Source organism: Charadrius vociferus, unplaced genomic scaffold, assembly GCF_000708025.1.
Source record: "Charadrius vociferus isolate BGI_N301 unplaced genomic scaffold, ASM70802v2 scaffold106, whole genome shotgun sequence".
Lineage (NCBI taxonomy): Eukaryota > Metazoa > Chordata > Aves > Charadriiformes > Charadriidae > Charadrius > Charadrius vociferus.
In genome coordinates this window covers 25348-42639 of record NW_009648790.1, presented here as the reverse complement: position 1 = coordinate 42639, position 17292 = coordinate 25348, and the positions used below count along the sequence as shown (strand labels likewise).

Genomic DNA, 17292 nt, shown 5'->3' with positions numbered 1-17292 from the left:
TGCAAATATAATGTAGAGATGAGGGTTGTTCCAAAGGTTTCATTGTAGATCACATATTTTTTGCTTTTGTTTATAATTTGTAGGTATTTTGAAATTCACAAAAAAATCAGCATGTTTGCTTTCAAAAATACTATCTGGTAGATTTTTCTGCTTGTTTTTATTTTATTTTGTTTTAGGCTTCTCATTCAGTCCAGCAGATCCTCGAGATGATTGAATTGCCCCGTAAATATTGCAGATTATACTTCATGACTTTGCGTGGGTGTGAAAGAGCAAAATGTTGGTTTTGGCATGTTCCTGAACAAGGGGATGAAAAGGTAAAGAGATTTGTTGAAGAAAGGAACAGATTGTAAGCGTGAACACTTTTTAAATACAAAACAACCTCTCCTTTGTTCATTTATATATGGAAAGGGAGTAAATTTCATATAATCACAGAATGGTAAGGGTTGGAAGGGACCATCGGAGATCATCTAGTCCAACCCCCCTACCAAAGCAGGTTCACCTAGAGCAGGTTGGACAGGAATGCATCCAGGCAGGTTTTGAGTATCTCCAGAGAAGGAGACTCCACAACCTCTCTGGGCAGCCTCGTGCCAGTGCTTTCCCACCCTCAAAGTAAAGCAGTTTTTCCTCATGTTGAGATGGAATTTCCTGTGTTCTAGTTTGTGCCTGTTGCCCCTTGTCCTGTCACTGGGCTCCACTGGAAAGAATCTGGCCCCATCCTCTTGACACCTGCCCTTTAGATATGTATAAGCATTGATGAGATCTCGGTCTTCTCTTCTCCAGGCTAAACAGACCCAGGTCTCTCAGTCTTTCCTCATAACAGAGGTGCTGCATTCCCTTGATCATCTTTGTAGCCCTTCACTGGACTCTAGTAGTTCCCTGTCTTTCTTGAACTGGGGAGCCCAGAACTGGATACAGTACTCCAGATGTGGCCTCACCAGGGCAGAGTAGAGGGGTCAGATGACCTCCCTCAACTTGCTGGCCGCACTCTTTTTAATGCACCCCAGGATACCATTGGTCCTCTTGGCCACAAGGGCACATTGCTGGCTCATGGTCAACTTCTTGTCCTCCGGGACTCCCAGGTCCTCTCTGCAGAGCTGCTTTCCAGCAGGTCAACCCCTAACCTGTACCAGTGCATGGGGTTAATCCTCCCTAGGTGCAGGACCCTACACTTGCCCTCTTGTTGAACTTCATCAGGTTCCTCTCAGCCCAACTCTTTAGCCTGTCCAGGTCTCACTGTAAGGCAGCACAGTCTTCTGGTGTGGCAGCCACTCCTCCCAGTTTTATGTCATCAGCAAACTTGCTGAGGGTACACTCTGTCCCCTCATCCAGGTTGTTGATGAATATGTTGAACAAAACCAGACCCAATACTGACTCCTGGGGAACACAGCTAGTTACAGGCCTCCAACTGGACTCTGCGCCACTGATCATAACCCTCTGAGCTCCGTCATTCAGCCAGTCCTCAAATCACCTCACTGTCCACTCATCTAACCACACTTCCTATGCCAATGTTATGGGAGACAGTGTCAAAAGCCTTGCTGAAGTTGAGGTAGACAACATCCACTACTCTCCCCTCATCCACCCAGCCGGTCATGCCTTCATAGAAGGCTATCAGATTGGTCAATATGATTTCCTTGGTGAATCCATGTTGACCACTCCCAATAACCTTTTCCTCTACATGCTTAGCAATGACATCCAGGATGAGCTGTTTCATCACCTTTCCAGGGATAGAGGTGAGGCTGACTGACCTGTAGTTTCCCATGTCCCCCTTCTTGACCTTTTTGAAGACTGGCATGACATTAGCTTTCCTCCAGTCCTCAGGCACCTCTCCTCTTCTCCATGACCTTTCAAAGATGGTGGAGAGCAGCTTCTCAATAACATCTGCCAGCTCCCACAACACATCACGTCGTATGGATTTGTGGGTGTCATGTTCACCTACATGATCTCTAACCCAATCCTCTTCAATCAAGGGAGAGTCTTCCTTTCTCCAGACTCTCTCTCATACTTACAGGGTTTGAAGCAAAGAAGGCATTCAGTAATTCCACCATCTCTGCATCCTCTGTCACCAGGGCACCTACCTCATTCAGCAGCAGGCCCACATTTTCCTGAGTCTTCCCTTTGCTACTGATGTACTTGAAGAAGCCCTTCTTATTGTCATTAACATCCTTTGCCAGGTTTAATTCCAAGTGGGCCTTAGCCTTCCTCATTGTTCCTATACTCCTTCCAAGTGGCCAGTCCTTTTTTCCACGTTCTGTAAACTTCCTCCTTCCATCTGAGTTTTTCCGGAAGCTCCTTGCTCATCCATGCAGGTCTCCTGCCTCTTCTGCCTGATTTCTTGCTCCTGGGGATGCACAGGTCTTGAACTTGGAGGAAGTGGTGCTTGAATATTAACCAGCTCTCATGCACCCCCCTTCCTTCTAGAGCCTTTGCCCGTGGGATTTCTCCAAGTAAGTCTTTGAAGAGGCCGACGTTAGCTCTCCTAAAGTCCAGGGTTGTAATCCTACTTCTTGCACACAGAATCCTGAACTCCACCATCTCAGAGTTCAGAGTTTTGAATGGAGCAGAGATTGATGGATCAATAAAATGTACAGAAATTCTTCCCCTCAAGGTTTTTTAAAGTTCTTTAAAAAAAATGGTAGAATTTTTAACTAGTAGACTTTGTTAAAGAGAACAGACATCAGCAAAAGAGCAAGAATTAGGCTGTATAGAGTAGCAGAACGGGGAGATTCTGAGACATTTCTATCCCAAGTATTGGAGACCTGTAAGCAAACCCAGACTTTGTATGTATTCTTAAAGTCAAAAGCCAGTATATTACTTTCTGCAAGTTTTATGCAACAGGGGCATGTTTGTTTAAAGGTGCTGTAATCTCCTTAAATGGAGCAACAATTCTCATATTTGCAAAAAAAAAGTACTTTTCCATCGGTGGGCAAAGTAGATGTGTTTTCAAACCATTTAACAAGGAAATTACCATCAGTAACATTACCAAGAAGTGTGAAAGGCAAGCTAATTGTGCTGTCATGTAATAAGATTTTGGAATTGGCTATATGAAACCAAGACCTAGGTGGTTCTCTAAGTCATTTGGAAGCAAAAAAAGAACATTAAAACAATTAAACAAAGACAAATGCCTAAACTTGTTCTCATCAGGTCTTACAAGATTTATTTCTTATCTACCATCTTATTGGTATGAGTACAATTTTATTATTGGTGTCAGTGAGTAAGAAATTAAAATCAAAATGTGAAAAAGAACTTACGGTGAACCTGTTAGACATAAATACTTAGGGGAAAAAAAAGGTAGCATCAAAAGGAGCTTACCGTCTCCTTGATGTCTTATATATACTGTGTCACAATTTTTAAACTACATCACTGTAATTTGATTTTATTTTTCTTAATGTTTCCTCTTATCTTTTTTATGTCTCAAAATGAGCTGTTGCTTTTTTTTCCTAATGCTTTGTAATCCATTTGAAAGTACTCAGATTATTTGAGAGCAATTTTGTATGGGATGTTTTCACTTTTCCTCAATTTTGAAATATCTTTGGCAGGCTGTAGTGAATATCAGTATTTTTCAGCTAGTTTGTATGAATTATCATGGTTTGTAGAGCTTCATTATATATAGATGCATTAAAGAATTAAATTATTTGCCTAAAACTTTTAAAAATCCATTCCATTTGATTTTACCTGTGGTGCAGCACTCCAGCACACTTACTGTTCTGCCCAGCAAACCTAGCCTAACTTCCTTGGTAGTCTGGAATTATACTCTGGGTTTTGTTTGCTGGTGTATTTATTTATTTATTTAGAACTGTCCATTTAAAAATGATAATAGGCTAAGCACCTCATGGTGGCACCAAAGTACATAAATGGAAAACAGGTAAAGCAGCAACAGTCATCTAGTCAAATACAGGGGAAATAAATCTCTTTAGGAACTGTTACACAGACGGGTAGTCCACTTGCTTAGTACTATGTTTCCAGTGATGATTGTTACCAAAGTTTTTGAAGAGAAATACCTTTCCCCATAATAGATATTCCTTCCTTTTCATTAAGTAACTGGTTGATGCTTTAAGGCATAACTTACTAGGATTTAACACTCTTCACAGTTGTTGTTCACAGAACACAGAGTGATTTAATTCATAAAAACATCATATGTTTTGAAAATTGGCGTGCTCTTGAGCTCAGCAAGTTCTACAAGTTACCAGTTTTTATTTTTTTTAAAAGGTGATTTTAATTTCAAACAGTAAAATTTCTTTTGTATTAGGCAAAGTAAACAAAACTATTAAGACTGTATTTTAAATACTCCCCTAAGTTTTTAAAGGGGGGGAGGAGGGATCCTAACAATGTGTACCAGTACCTGATGGGAGGGGGGGGTTAAGAAGATGAAGCTGGACTCTTCTTAGTGGCGCCCAGTGAAAGGACAAGAGAGAGTGGGCATAAATTGAAATTACAGGACATTCAGTTTGGCTTGAATGACACTTCAGACTGTAGCATAGATAATAATTGCACAGTTAAATAAGAGGTTCGAAAACATGTCTTTATGGAAACGATATTTCTCTGTCTAATTTTATTTTAGCTTTGTGCACCTTACTCATTAACTTTTTTGGACTCGTATCCACTAAAGAGGTGTTTACTTCTTGTGACTTGTTACTCTCTTTTTTTTTTGATCCTATGAACCTCTAACTGAAAACAAACAGGATATAAAATAGGAAGATTCCTGTGTTCATTAATGTCATCTTGCAGCTTCAGTGCCTTGGGTGTATGCTTCTGTTGTGGTTTTGTGTGTTTTCTTTTTTTTAATCTGGCTTCCTAAAGAAATGAGACTTGAAGTTGCACTGTTCTTTTATTACTGTCTTTAACCACCTTAAATAATTTTTGAACCTGTTGGTCAGTCTCAACCAACTTTTAATATGGGTGGCCATGGGATTCATAAACATTCAAGGATGCCAGGGGGTTCGTAAACAGGCTCTTGTAAAAAGGGTCCTGGTTTTGATCTCACTGAGCGAAATTCTGCAGCGTGGGGTTTTCTCACTTCTTCAACATCAGAGTGCACACTGACTGGGAGATGCTGAAGGATTTCTTAAATTCTGGTGTTTGTTCTTCTGATTTAAGCACCTCTGTGTTACGGTAGTAGAACTGTGTTTTATTGGGCAGTTGGTTGGTTGTATAAGATACACAGCCCTTTGTTATGATTTTTGTTAAATGAGTTGTGGAATCAATTAATAGGTGACAGAATAGTGTGATCTATACTACCTTTTGAAAATGGGAATTGTCTCTTTCATGTACCTTTATTCAAAATCTGTTATGGTTAACTCAAAATTTAGAGATTCTCACATTTTTACATGGTCTGTAGGTTCAGTTACACCTTTTGAAATTGAAACAACTCAATCATTTGAAGCCTCCTAGAAGCTGTAAATGAATAACACATTTAATTTCTTTTATGAAAGTAATGTAATGTCCCATGATTAAATACTACTACAAGTGGATTTTCCAAGCAATTTCACTAATACTTGGAACAGTCAGCGCTCCAGATGCAATCTTGGCTTTTTCTGGGAGTCAGTCCAAAGAAGGAGGAAAACAGATTCCAAAAGAAAGCAAACTCATTTACATACTGTAAGCATGTGCTAAAGTTTGTTTTGGAAATGCCCTCAACCACCTGGGATTGTAGATTTGGATTATATGAATTAAGGCTTTGCCAAGTGACACTGCATGTATATTAATGTTCAAAGATTCTACATGATTTTCTGAAAGGTCTATCTTAGACTATAGTTAAACAACATTAGCACACCGTCTCAAAATAAAAACAACAAGCTTTATTTATATTCAACATACTTACATGTACATTTTTAGTGTTCTTTGACTTGATGATCTGAACAGGTTAATGGTTTTTAAAAAAGAAAGATGTCTTGGCCACAAAGTAGTGTCTTCTGCTTTGATGATAATTCATTTGCTGTATAACAAACTTCATGAGTGGGTCCTGTCTAATTTTAAAGTTGCATGTAAAAATAATTTGACTCAATTCTGTAATAATATGACTGCTAATTTAGGGCATTTTCTGTCTCTGGATCTTTCATTATTTCACAAAATAGTATTAAATATGACCCATTTACATTGTGTGCAGAAAGACAGTAAATGTTCCAGAAGTGAGAAGGGGTATCTGAAATGGTGGGTGTTTTTTTCCTAACTTGGAATGCTAAGATTTAATCTCAGTAGTCTTTATTCCTTCATCAGCAGAGATGGATCAAAATGTGTAAGTATCACAAAGCTGACAGCTTAAGATATTAAGACAAGAATGTTCCAATACCAAATAACATATTAAGATATCTAGGTGTGGATTTTTTTTTTAATCAAGTGGGCCTGGTGTTAAATGGAGTTAATTCTGAGTTTTTTCTTCTATGTCCTTATGAGGGATTCTTTGTGACAGTCCATGCTACCAATTTCATTTCTAGATGATTTTTTGACTTCTTAGTTGGTACATTCCTATAATTTTTATTTATCATGTTTTCACTTTCACTGTTTTACTTCCCTTTGTTTACAGTCTGCCACATTTACACTAATTCTGAAGTAACTGTTTTCAAATTCTTTTTTTCTATGAGTATATACACACACATGCCTGCAGTTCTGGTCCCAGCAGCTCCTTTCCCAAACATTTAATCTACATTATGTTTATATTCATTTGCTGTCCTTTTCACAGTGCCTTTGCCTAGAGTCCCAATTAGCTTCTTACACCGTTTGTCGGTATGTATGGATTAAACAGAAGCAATGTAAAGCTCTTTTCCTTATAGAACTCATGTTTGTGGATAGTTCTTTTGGTTGACATAAACTGAGGTAACATTTTACTATGGATTTTTTTCTCTTTTTCTAGATTTGCATGGCAATACTTAGGACATACATTAGTACCAAAGAGTCAGGCCTTCTAAAACGTGCAGGTATGATACAGTAGTAGCTTTTGATGTATTTTAGATACTTAGCTGCTTTAAAGCAAATTAAATAGGCTGTCAGGAGAGAAATGGGTGCTACTTCAACAGTAAATAAGTTCTGATTTCGAAGGAATACATACAATCCATGAGTTTTTATGTTCCAGTTTCCCATTGAGGCTGGGTATTTAGATATGCAGTTATCTCAGGAGGTTGTTATAAATCTTACTTCCACGGAAAAGGAACTTAGCCTGAATGCAACTAGATTTGAGAGTAGAAATGAGTACCTGGGGCAGGGGGGAGGTTTAACAGAACCAAAATTTTGTTAAGGCAGTTTTGAACATTGGCCAAACATCACAAATCCAAAAACTTTAGAATTAAGGTCTTGAAATGAAGTGCTGTTACAGCACCCAAACAGCGTTAGTTTAATCCTTTCACATTACCATATATACAAACAATTATGATAAACACTTTTTAGGGACTGTAGTTGATTCAGATCCATCTGAGCTTTTGAGTTCAGTTAGGAAGAGCTCTGGGCAAATATTCTTTTTGTACCTGTCTTGAGCAGTCTTAAGTTTTTGAAAGCTTTTTAGAGTGTAGCACAATGTGAATGTGCACCCTGTGTAGTAATGTTCCCATGCGGAAATACTGAGCACCGTAATCCAGATAACACTGGGTACCAGCAGGCTACAGTACGTGTCTATCAAGGCTAGCACTGGAACAGGTTGTAAGACCATCCACCATGATAACGCTTCATTTCACTTCCTAGAGCTTCATGTCTGGAAAGGCTGTACTACCTTGATCCGCTTACCAAATCTAACCTGGTTTTGTGCATTTTTCTTGTGCTGCACCAAATCAACTAAACTTTCTTGAAACCTATGGGGCTTCTGGTGTTCCGCTCAATGACATGAGATATTTCAGAATAGTCAGTCTGGGTCTAGTAAGGTCAACACTGTATTCAAACTGAATGCTTTCAGCCATTTTTCTCCATATCCCTGTCCCATAATGTTCTGGATAATTAAGGGTTGTTACACTGCATTTAAAATTTAAGGAAATAACTTGTCTAAATAATTAGCATCAGTTACCCCAAAGTGAAATAACATAATTGCTTTTTCAGTCCAAATATTTGTGAAATATTACAGAGAAGTTACTCCTGGTGTGGATTTTGCTTCTCAAGTGCTGAATGATCTTCTAATTTCTTTGCTCGAGAAGTGTTTGTTGCGGGAAGTATTTCAAATATTGAATGTAACTGTACAAATCAATACACTGGTAGGTGACCTTGTAATATTTTTTAAATCTTTGATCATAGTTTCTTAGTTTTTTTTAGTACTATGCCATTTGTACTAGTAAGTTTGATTTTACTCTGGTACTCAAATCTTGGGAGGAAAAAAGAGCAATTCAAAACTTCCTATTATAAAAACTCTTAATCTGTCTAATTGAACAGAGTTGCAAAACTGATTGTGCTTTTCTGTCTAAATTAGCCAGCTGTAGATGTTCTGCTGAAAGTCTTTGAGCATGTGGCTTCTTTCAATATAAGAGACGCTGTGCCTACGTTAATCAGTACCTTTTGTAAGGTATGAGTTTGATTGTACTACTGCTGCTTGTTGGAATTTCTGAAATACCTTGCCTGTTTTAAAACTCAAACTTACCACTTTAATATTATTTCAGTACTACTTTTAAAAAGTTATATTGTGACTTGCTGAATTTGTGGTACACGTTTCCACTTATCCCTTATTTTTTGACTGAGATTCATTGTGACGTGGTTTTCCCACTGTTGTTCACCGCTTGCTTCTGGAAATATGTAAGCGATCACAATTTTTTGTATGCTTACTTTTGTCTTCCCTGTTTGATATTACAGCTCACTGATGCTGGTATGTTCCTTGAGTTTGAACATTTTGACTATATTATTAATTTTCTTCACCAACTGCAAGTTTCGAGTCAGGAAATAAATATTGTTTTGAGTGTAAAATCCAGGTATGTCTTTAAAGAGCTATTTTATAATTCTATCTATCTAGTTCCTGCTTCAGGTTCTATTTTTACAAATTTATGTAAAAACTTTAAAAGGCAATTAGAAAATGCATATTTAGTGTTTGAGATTAAAATACTATCATATCATGCCTAATTGTATTTTAAAGTACTGTCAATCGACTGTCCTTCAAAGATCAAGGATTGTTTAGTCAAAACTTAGATTCTGACCGCAGTTATGATTAGTTTTTTCCATATTGATCATCATTATACAATCTGTTCCCAGCTGTGCTACAAGTTTATATAACCGTAGTCCAATTAGAAACACCATAGTTTAAAGTATCATTTAGGCCTGCATAAGCAAGCAGTACTTCTGCAATTAAAAAAATTTCTAGGCAATAAGAGGATTAGTTGTAATCGGAATTAGTTTTCTAGTTTCATTTGCTATGCAACTGCATAAACACTTGTGCCAACACAACTAGGGAGGAGGGTCATTTTTTAAGTACTGCTGGATGATGCTCTGCAAAACATGAAATCACAGCCCAAATCTGTTGCAAAACTTTTGATGTCTCCCCATCTCTTACACAAGATTGTGATGCTTTTTTTGGTATCATCTGCATCATACATGCACACACAAATTGAGAAACCTTTGATTCTCAGAGGAAACCAAATATGTAGCATCTACTGTGTAAAAACAAGCCATCACTGTTTCAAGTGAAACCGCTGTAGAAATTATTTGCTGCTATTCATACTTTTCCCATAGAGTACCTTTCAGCCATGGATCTCAGTATTTTACCAGTGCAACTTACCACACATGTTGGAGGTAATATTTATCACTTTCCAGATCAGGAATCTGGTTCACAAAGGAATGACCCCTTCCATGTTGCCTCAGTATGTATGTATTTTCAGTACAAACTGAGAAACAGTCTGAATCTATGAAGACTGAGCAGCTGTGCTACTTGAACTACATGTGTTAGTTCATTCATATGTAGGTTATATATCTTTACATGATACCATCACACTGGGTGTAGATGTATCCGTTGTTTCAGTGGCAGTATCAGAATAAAGTATTATGCTCCTAGGTGTTTGAAGCTGAGTAGCACTTTCTTTCATGTAATTAACTTTTTTTTTTTTAACCTTTATGCCAGAAATGTATACAATACAGTTCTGGATTTACTTTATGGATTGCAAGTCTCGTTCATACCTTTTCAGTTACATTTCTACTGAGACAAGGGAATCTTTTCTGTGAAAATAGTTCTGCTCAATTATTTGCTTAATACATATACTGACTTCCCTTGGCACGATTGTAAATGTCTGTTTTCAGTGTCCAGTTTGCATAGTGTGTAGTAAATAGGATCAAAAATCACATCAGTTTTTAGTTCCTATATGATAATTTGTTGATCACCTTCTGCTAGTGCATAGTTTAGTTCAATAGGATGTGTTAAAATTAAGTGTTAATATTTTTTCTTCTGCAAGATTTCAGGAAAGACATTTTGAAAAGAACTGGCTTTTTGACTTCAACTTGGCAGTGGCTGAAATTCAGGTACAGTATGTGCATTCTTCAAGCCTGTTGGAATACTTAAACCATAACTCCTTTTAAACCTACAAGAAATAGCAATTTCTGCATCACTTAAAATTAGTGAGCTTTACTGTTAAGTATATTGAGATTATGATAAAATATTTTTATGCAAAGCATATTATTATGTTAATCTTTTGGGAAGATTAACTTGCAGAGGAAAAGTGTCTTTGGTTTTTCTGTGATGTTAGTATTGTGATTCACATACTTGTAGCTTTTATCTTGGTTTTCCATCCCGTTCAAAGATTTTATAATTTTAAGCAATTATTTCCTATGCCTTATACTTGTTGTGCTTGTAATAGGTAGTTGTACATCATTCCTCACAAAAAAATTATTTAATATATTGTTTAGCAGATAAAATTCAAAACCTAGTATAAAAAAGGCACAGAGGCTTTAATTGGCAACTCCAAGCAGGTATTTTAAAGAATAAGAAAATGCTATTAAATTCTATAATTAGACACTTGCATCTTTCACATTCAAGGGCACATTACTTATTATGCACAGTTACAATATAGTTTATGTATTATTGTACTTACTGCACAGATCCTGAGACCAAAATTTAAGAAGGGAAAAAACAGGACTGATTTTTTACTCCTTTAACACCAAAGTCATCAAGTGATCTTGCAAGCAAAATACTAATTCATAAGAAAATAACCATCAATTTGGCATGCATCATGGGAAAAAAAAGACAGTAAAATACTGGATGAATGCCAGTACTTAAATAAGATGAATAAGTTACAAGCTTGCCCAGTTGGGGTCATGACATAAATGGAAAAAGGATTTTAATTTCTTGAGGGACAAAAGTGATTAGCAGTCCATGCAAGTTAGGCAACATGTAACTGTGCTGTACTGAACATGGAGTTCTTGGCAGTAGCGTTTTGTCTGTGTCTTTTAAGTCTATCCCAGTCGTATCTCTTGAATTTCAATATAGTTTTTGTTTGGTGTTCTGGAAGCAGGTTCGCTTATATTTATCCCTTGCCTTCTTCACAGCATTGCAAGGAAAAAAGTGATTGGACCAAGCTGGGAGCTTTGTATGTTAATGCAAGAACTGGATGTGAACATTTTCATGATCTTCAGAAATTGTCTTTATGTATTGCTGAAATACTAACCAGAGATTCTGAGACAGACAGACCAGGAGTTCCTTTTTGTGATTTTGCTGATGCAGGTAAAATTAAGATCCAGTAAATCCATTTCGTTCATCCCTGTTCTTTGTAGAGTTTTTAAAAGAGGCAAAAAAACCAAATTCATATAAGGTTTTCTGAAAATTAGTTAATTTTACATGTTACAATATTCAGAATTTCTTGAGGTGCAAATACAATCAGCTAAAATGCTCAATAGAAGCCATTTTCTAGTGGAAGTAAAATCCACAGTGCTTACGCTTAAAGTCAAAGGAAGTTCTGAAAGAAGAACATTTGAGCTTTGTGAAATCAAGAGAGAAACCAAAATTGATAGTCTTTTAATAAGGATGTCCTGTTCTCAGGACAAAGGCAAACATATTAAGTATTGTAGTGTCACACTCTTAATAGCATAAATAAACTTTAGAGCTGTAAATACAACTATATATATTTGTGTATTTCAAAACACATTGAACAGGGTTACATCAGGTATATAATTTGTACTTTTTTTTTTTTTGTAATTTTGATTTTCAGAATTACTTCACTCTCTAAAGAACCAAGAATTTCTGCAAGGGCTGGGCACACAAAACACCTTCTACTTTTTTTAATAGTTCTGGGAGGTTTTCTTACCCCTTTCCTCCCTTTGCCCCTTCATTTACATACCTGTATCATTCTTCCTAATAAGTTTGCAGGGGACTGACATTCAGTGAAGTTTCAGTGGGATATTAAAGCATTTTATAATGGATGACTCAGATCTTTTTCAACCTGTATTAACTACTAAAACATGATGAATATTTATTCAAGATATGTGACATGAGCTTTCTGACCACAGACTTTCATATTATAAAACAGCTATCACAGCTTCCAGTTGTGACACAGCCAGGAGAATTTGGTGGGGCTTGGAACTTAGTCTGTATTCCCTAGAGCAGTGGTCTCCAAACTTTCAGCAGCTCTATCAGTAAAAAATTTTTGAGCATTCCCCCTCAATTTATTTATTTATTTATTTATTTGTAATTTATATACATGTACTGCTGCACTAATATATTAAGTACATTATAAAACATACACAATAATAGGAATTTAAAAGATGAGATTAGGATGAAGTAAAAACTACTTTTAAAAATATTTTATTTTATTTATTTTTATTTCTTAATGGTACAAAAAATATTTTCTTCCCACACCTGAATGGATTGTTGTGCTCACACCCCACTTTGGAGACCACTGCTCTAGAATACCAACAGTGCTTTCCAAGCACTGTTGTATAATATGGTTGGAAAAACTTGTAATTACTCTGTTTGGTAATTGCCAGCATTTCTTCATGGTGACAGAAAATGCAAAGCTTACTTTACAAATAATAATGTTACAAAATTACATCATTACATGTCCAAGCATCCTATGGATGAATTAGACTACTATGAAATAGTGTCTGAATAAACTGTAGTTACTTACCCTATTCTGGTGTTAAGATTTAAGAAGTTACTACTTTCAATGGCAAATATTTCAGAAAGTATATTTAATATTTTCATAATGACCATGTTTTTCAAGTGTGTAATTTATTTTAAAATGCATTTGCATGTAAAATAAAAAATACTTTTTTTTTTCTTTCCAGTAATAAAAAATTCACAGCATAATGAAGCAGACAGAATTTTCATTGGAAGGATTGGGATAAGTGTAATGTATTCTTATCACAAAGTACTGCAGTGGATAAAGGTATACTGGATTATAGGAACCTGAGTGGAAGAAAAAGAATGAGTCATTTCTTCTCTAGAGATTAAACTGTGTTTCTCTAGCTGAATGGCGTGATGTGCCACCTGCCTCCCAACCATCTTAATACTTCTTAATCATCCAGTAGTCTTAATTGTCCATAGTAGTCTTCTATGGAGCCCATCATTACTTTGTCTTGCAACCCAGAAACTTGACTGTTCAGGTTCAACTTTCGACTTTTCTGAGCTAAGGCTGTATCTGGATTAGGAGACAGGTCTTCCTGAGATTCTGGGGCAAGGTGCTGATGGGATTGTTTCCCAGAAATGTCACTTTCTTTTGTCTGGCAATACTGCTGTATACCGAGACCTCCCAATTCAAGCAATCTTTGCAGAAGTTTGAGTGGGCCATTTCCTGCACTGATGTTTCTGAATCTGACCTCAAATGGAATGGATAAGGCCAGGGAGACAGAGGAGAAGCATAGCAAGGCTGCTACTGCACTAGGTAAACCGTTCATTCCGCAGAACATCACTAGAAGTGCTTTTCTTCCATTGAATATAGGGTTCTAAGTTCTATGAATCTTGGAAAGACATGGACCTCACAAAGAAATACCCTTTATAATCCTTTCTTTGCTGACAAATACTACAAAGGGCCAGGGTTAAGAGACTAAACCTTTCACTGGATATTTTACACTGTTTAGGCCTCGTGCAGTACTAATCGTAAGTTCACTGCAGCAAGATCCATTTTGATGTTAAATTCATCTTTTTCTTCCTGGAAGGAAGCAGGGTATACTAAGCTGGATGTCCTACACAATGCAACGTGACCAGTGACAACATAAGAAATAATATAAACCACCAATGATTTTGGAGTGTATTTTGGTCAGTGATCACATTCTGAACTTACCTTGTGTCATTGGGCCTGATCCTTACAGCTAATAGTTACGCTGTACTGGGATGTTCCTCATCCTATACAAGATGATTTCCAGCATGTATTTTTATGGAAGAAAAAGCAAACGCTCTCCTTGTCCCCTTCTCTCTCTTGGGTTGGTTTTTTTTTTTTGTGACTTATCATCAAGGAACCCTTTCTAGTTTGCATCAAAGGATTAAAATGTCTCTAGGGATTGACCTTCAGGAATTCTGTTCTGTACAACCTGTGCACTGCTCAGTCTTTCCAGGGTCAACCCAAGTCCCAGGAGATATTTGATAGAAGTGCTTAGGCTAGAGACAATACACCCATTTGGATGAATCATTAATTTTGCAGCATCAGCTCATTGAGTTGAACGGTCTTTAGCAGGTCCCTATCAAGCTGCAGCACAATGTGGTACTGTTTAGGAGTAAAAGGAAGGAGAGAGGGTCTTTGCATTAGCACTTTTGTAGTACTGCACGAGAACTTTTTTAAGGATTTCTGTTCCACAAAACTCAGCAGTTAGAATAGTTGAGATATTCCTGCCTATAGAAGAGGTAGTCTAAATTTTTGGCATTGAGGAATGGTCAGTGTTCACATGCCCATCAGAGAGCTTAGTTTGGCTTGGGTTTTGGCTGTCGTCTTCAGCAGAGACTGCATATAGTCAGTGTTTGTAGGGCAATGTCTTCATACATTTTAGCTGTTTTCCAGATCCATCTTAAGGGAGATCCTGATATTTGGGTTGTAGGACCTCTGATACTTCAAGCAAGTTCATCTTTATGTCCTAATTTCAGAGGTGCAAGGTGTCAAAAGCATGTGTAGTGTTTATCTTATGTAACAGGAGTTACTGAAAGTGGACAGTTCTTAGGATACTATGATTTTTTTTATGTTTCGAGCAAAAGATCGTTGCTTCTTTGAGAATGTTGTGTTAAGTATCAAACTCACACCTCAACAGACTGCCCACCTCAAGTAGCCTTGCAGACAACCTGTGTTCACCATATGGGAGTGTGAATGAGGCTGTGCTCTGAATGATTTTTACCAGAACTGGCGGGTAACAAATTGATCTCTGCTTCAGGAATGAACTAGAATGGTCATTCCTACCTCCCTCCAACCAGTTTCACTCCATGATACATATTGGATAAGTCCCTAATCCTGTGGTTATGGGCTAGTATCTGCTTGATCCCATATCTTGTTTCTTCAAAAAAGTGGTCCAGAAAATAAGACAGTGATGGATTTGTTCTTCCCGCTATGCCCAAAGTAATTTTGGCTTTAGGACATGCCCTCTGCCATTTAATGAATATGTTGGACTGCCTAAAGCTCTAGATGTGCTTTTCAGATCACTTTCCCTTCATGAACATCAAACTTCTTTATCATATAGCTTTGATGCTTGGTGGCTCTCAGGGGTAAAATATGTGTGCTCCTTGGTCCTGAAAAGAGTATTCTTTGTAAGAGCTGAGGAAAGTTCATAAAGCAGATGTACTTCGAAAAAACATGTAGATTTGAAATGTGAATAGGTCTAGCAGGGAGACAGCTCTTAAAGCAACACTAGACTACATTGTAGATATTTACTTGTAGAGAATCCTGCAATATTAATGGTCCCTTGGCAACTATTTAATCCAATTCCTATTTCAGTTGTTTCCTATCTTGAAGGACTTTGCTATGGTTTATTGTTTCGCAACTTTTTCTTACTTCAGAGGCTTGGTCAGAGGTTCTTGTATACAATTAAGGATCTCATTCCACAACTGCATTTGAATTGGGTGCACTTCCTTTATAGATCATTTGTACTTATAGCTGCATGCTTTTCATCTTTCTATAAAGACTCACTTCTTAGTAGCCCTTCTATTTGCTAGAAGGATGGAATAGATGCATTTTGTCTCTGGTTTGCACTTAGATTTCAAGTTTCTATTTTGCTGTCAAAGTTTCACCTGAGTCTTTCTGGTATGCGTTTTTTCCCTTCAACCACATCCAGCTACAGTTGAATGGGTTCTTTACACCTTAAATCTTAACTGCAGTGATGTAGTTAGTATTCTTCTATGGGTTATGCTGAGATAAACCATTGCAGATACCTGTAGGCCTTCAAAAGTCTCCAGTTTTGAGCACATGGCAGTCCACAGTATGTATGTGCATATGCATAAAGCATTTTCAAAAATATGAGCTTCGTAATAAGTAAGTTTCATTTTCTGTCACCTTCTCTGTTGTCCTAAGCCTCCCTTTCCCTCTACCTCCAGAGCCCTCATTCTGCCACCACAATGCATGCACACACATGACCACGATTTTTAATAAGCCATCTCCTCATTGATGTATCCACTGAGCAAGAGCTGAAACATGTCTGGTTTGGAGTTTGGTTCGTGTTGCTTGACCAACAAGGTGCAGCCAGACAGGGCAAGTGCTGAATCTGGCCTCTTCTTGCCTTGCTGAGGATGTTAATTTGATATCCCACCTTGCCTCAATCATCATCTTTTTTTAGATTGGTCAAATCTTAATTATATTTGAGACTGCTACCTTTCGTCCATCTTTAACTGAAAAGGGCAACCAAAAAGTTGTTAAGAGGAACCTTCTGTTGGAAACCAGTCTAAGTATCAACCTGGAATAGGATGATAAAGTTGTTGGTTGTATACTGTTGGCCAGATAGGTCCAACTTTTTCCAGTTTATTGTCCTGCTGGATACAACTATCAGTGTTTTCTTTGGCTTATGCTGGAGCAATTATTTCAGTTTAACAATTATGCCTCTGCTGCAAAATGAAGACTCTCTGTATTAATCTTTTTAGAATTTTATAGGTTGTGTAATACTGAATGGAATCAAAAGAGTAAAAATGTTAATATACTAAAGTAAGCAAATACAAATTAATTACAAAGTATATTAAAAATACTGTATAGGAATATTATGTAGTAGAAATAATGTTATGGGGAATAGTGTACTGGGAACTATTCAACAATGGGTTGGTGGGGTTTTTTTTTGCCTACACAGTCAAAAAAACCCCTTTCTATTCATTGGAAATTTTACTATACTTTTTTTTTCCCCAGCTCAGTTTGGATAACTAAACTGATGCCTATACATCTGTATCACCAAATTAAATCTGATGTATTTTGTGTAAATATATTCTGTATTCACTGATACCATTCCTTTCTCTGA

At 37.1% G+C, this 17292-nt stretch overlaps 1 protein-coding gene across 1 annotated transcript in view; it reads left to right on the top strand.

Annotated features, from left to right (window-relative positions):
- TOPAZ1 (testis and ovary specific PAZ domain containing 1) overlaps positions 1-17292 on the top strand; it is an 85270-nt gene that overhangs the window by 62802 nt on the left and 5176 nt on the right. The window contains exons 9-17 of the mRNA XM_009886807.1: positions 177-314; positions 6848-6911; positions 8017-8168; positions 8381-8473; positions 8758-8873; positions 10341-10407; positions 11431-11605; positions 13165-13265; positions 15612-15629. Of these exons, the coding sequence (XP_009885109.1) occupies positions 177-314; positions 6848-6911; positions 8017-8168; positions 8381-8473; positions 8758-8873; positions 10341-10407; positions 11431-11605; positions 13165-13265; positions 15612-15629 (924 nt within the window). The remainder of the gene's footprint in view (positions 1-176; positions 315-6847; positions 6912-8016; positions 8169-8380; positions 8474-8757; positions 8874-10340; positions 10408-11430; positions 11606-13164; positions 13266-15611; positions 15630-17292) is intronic.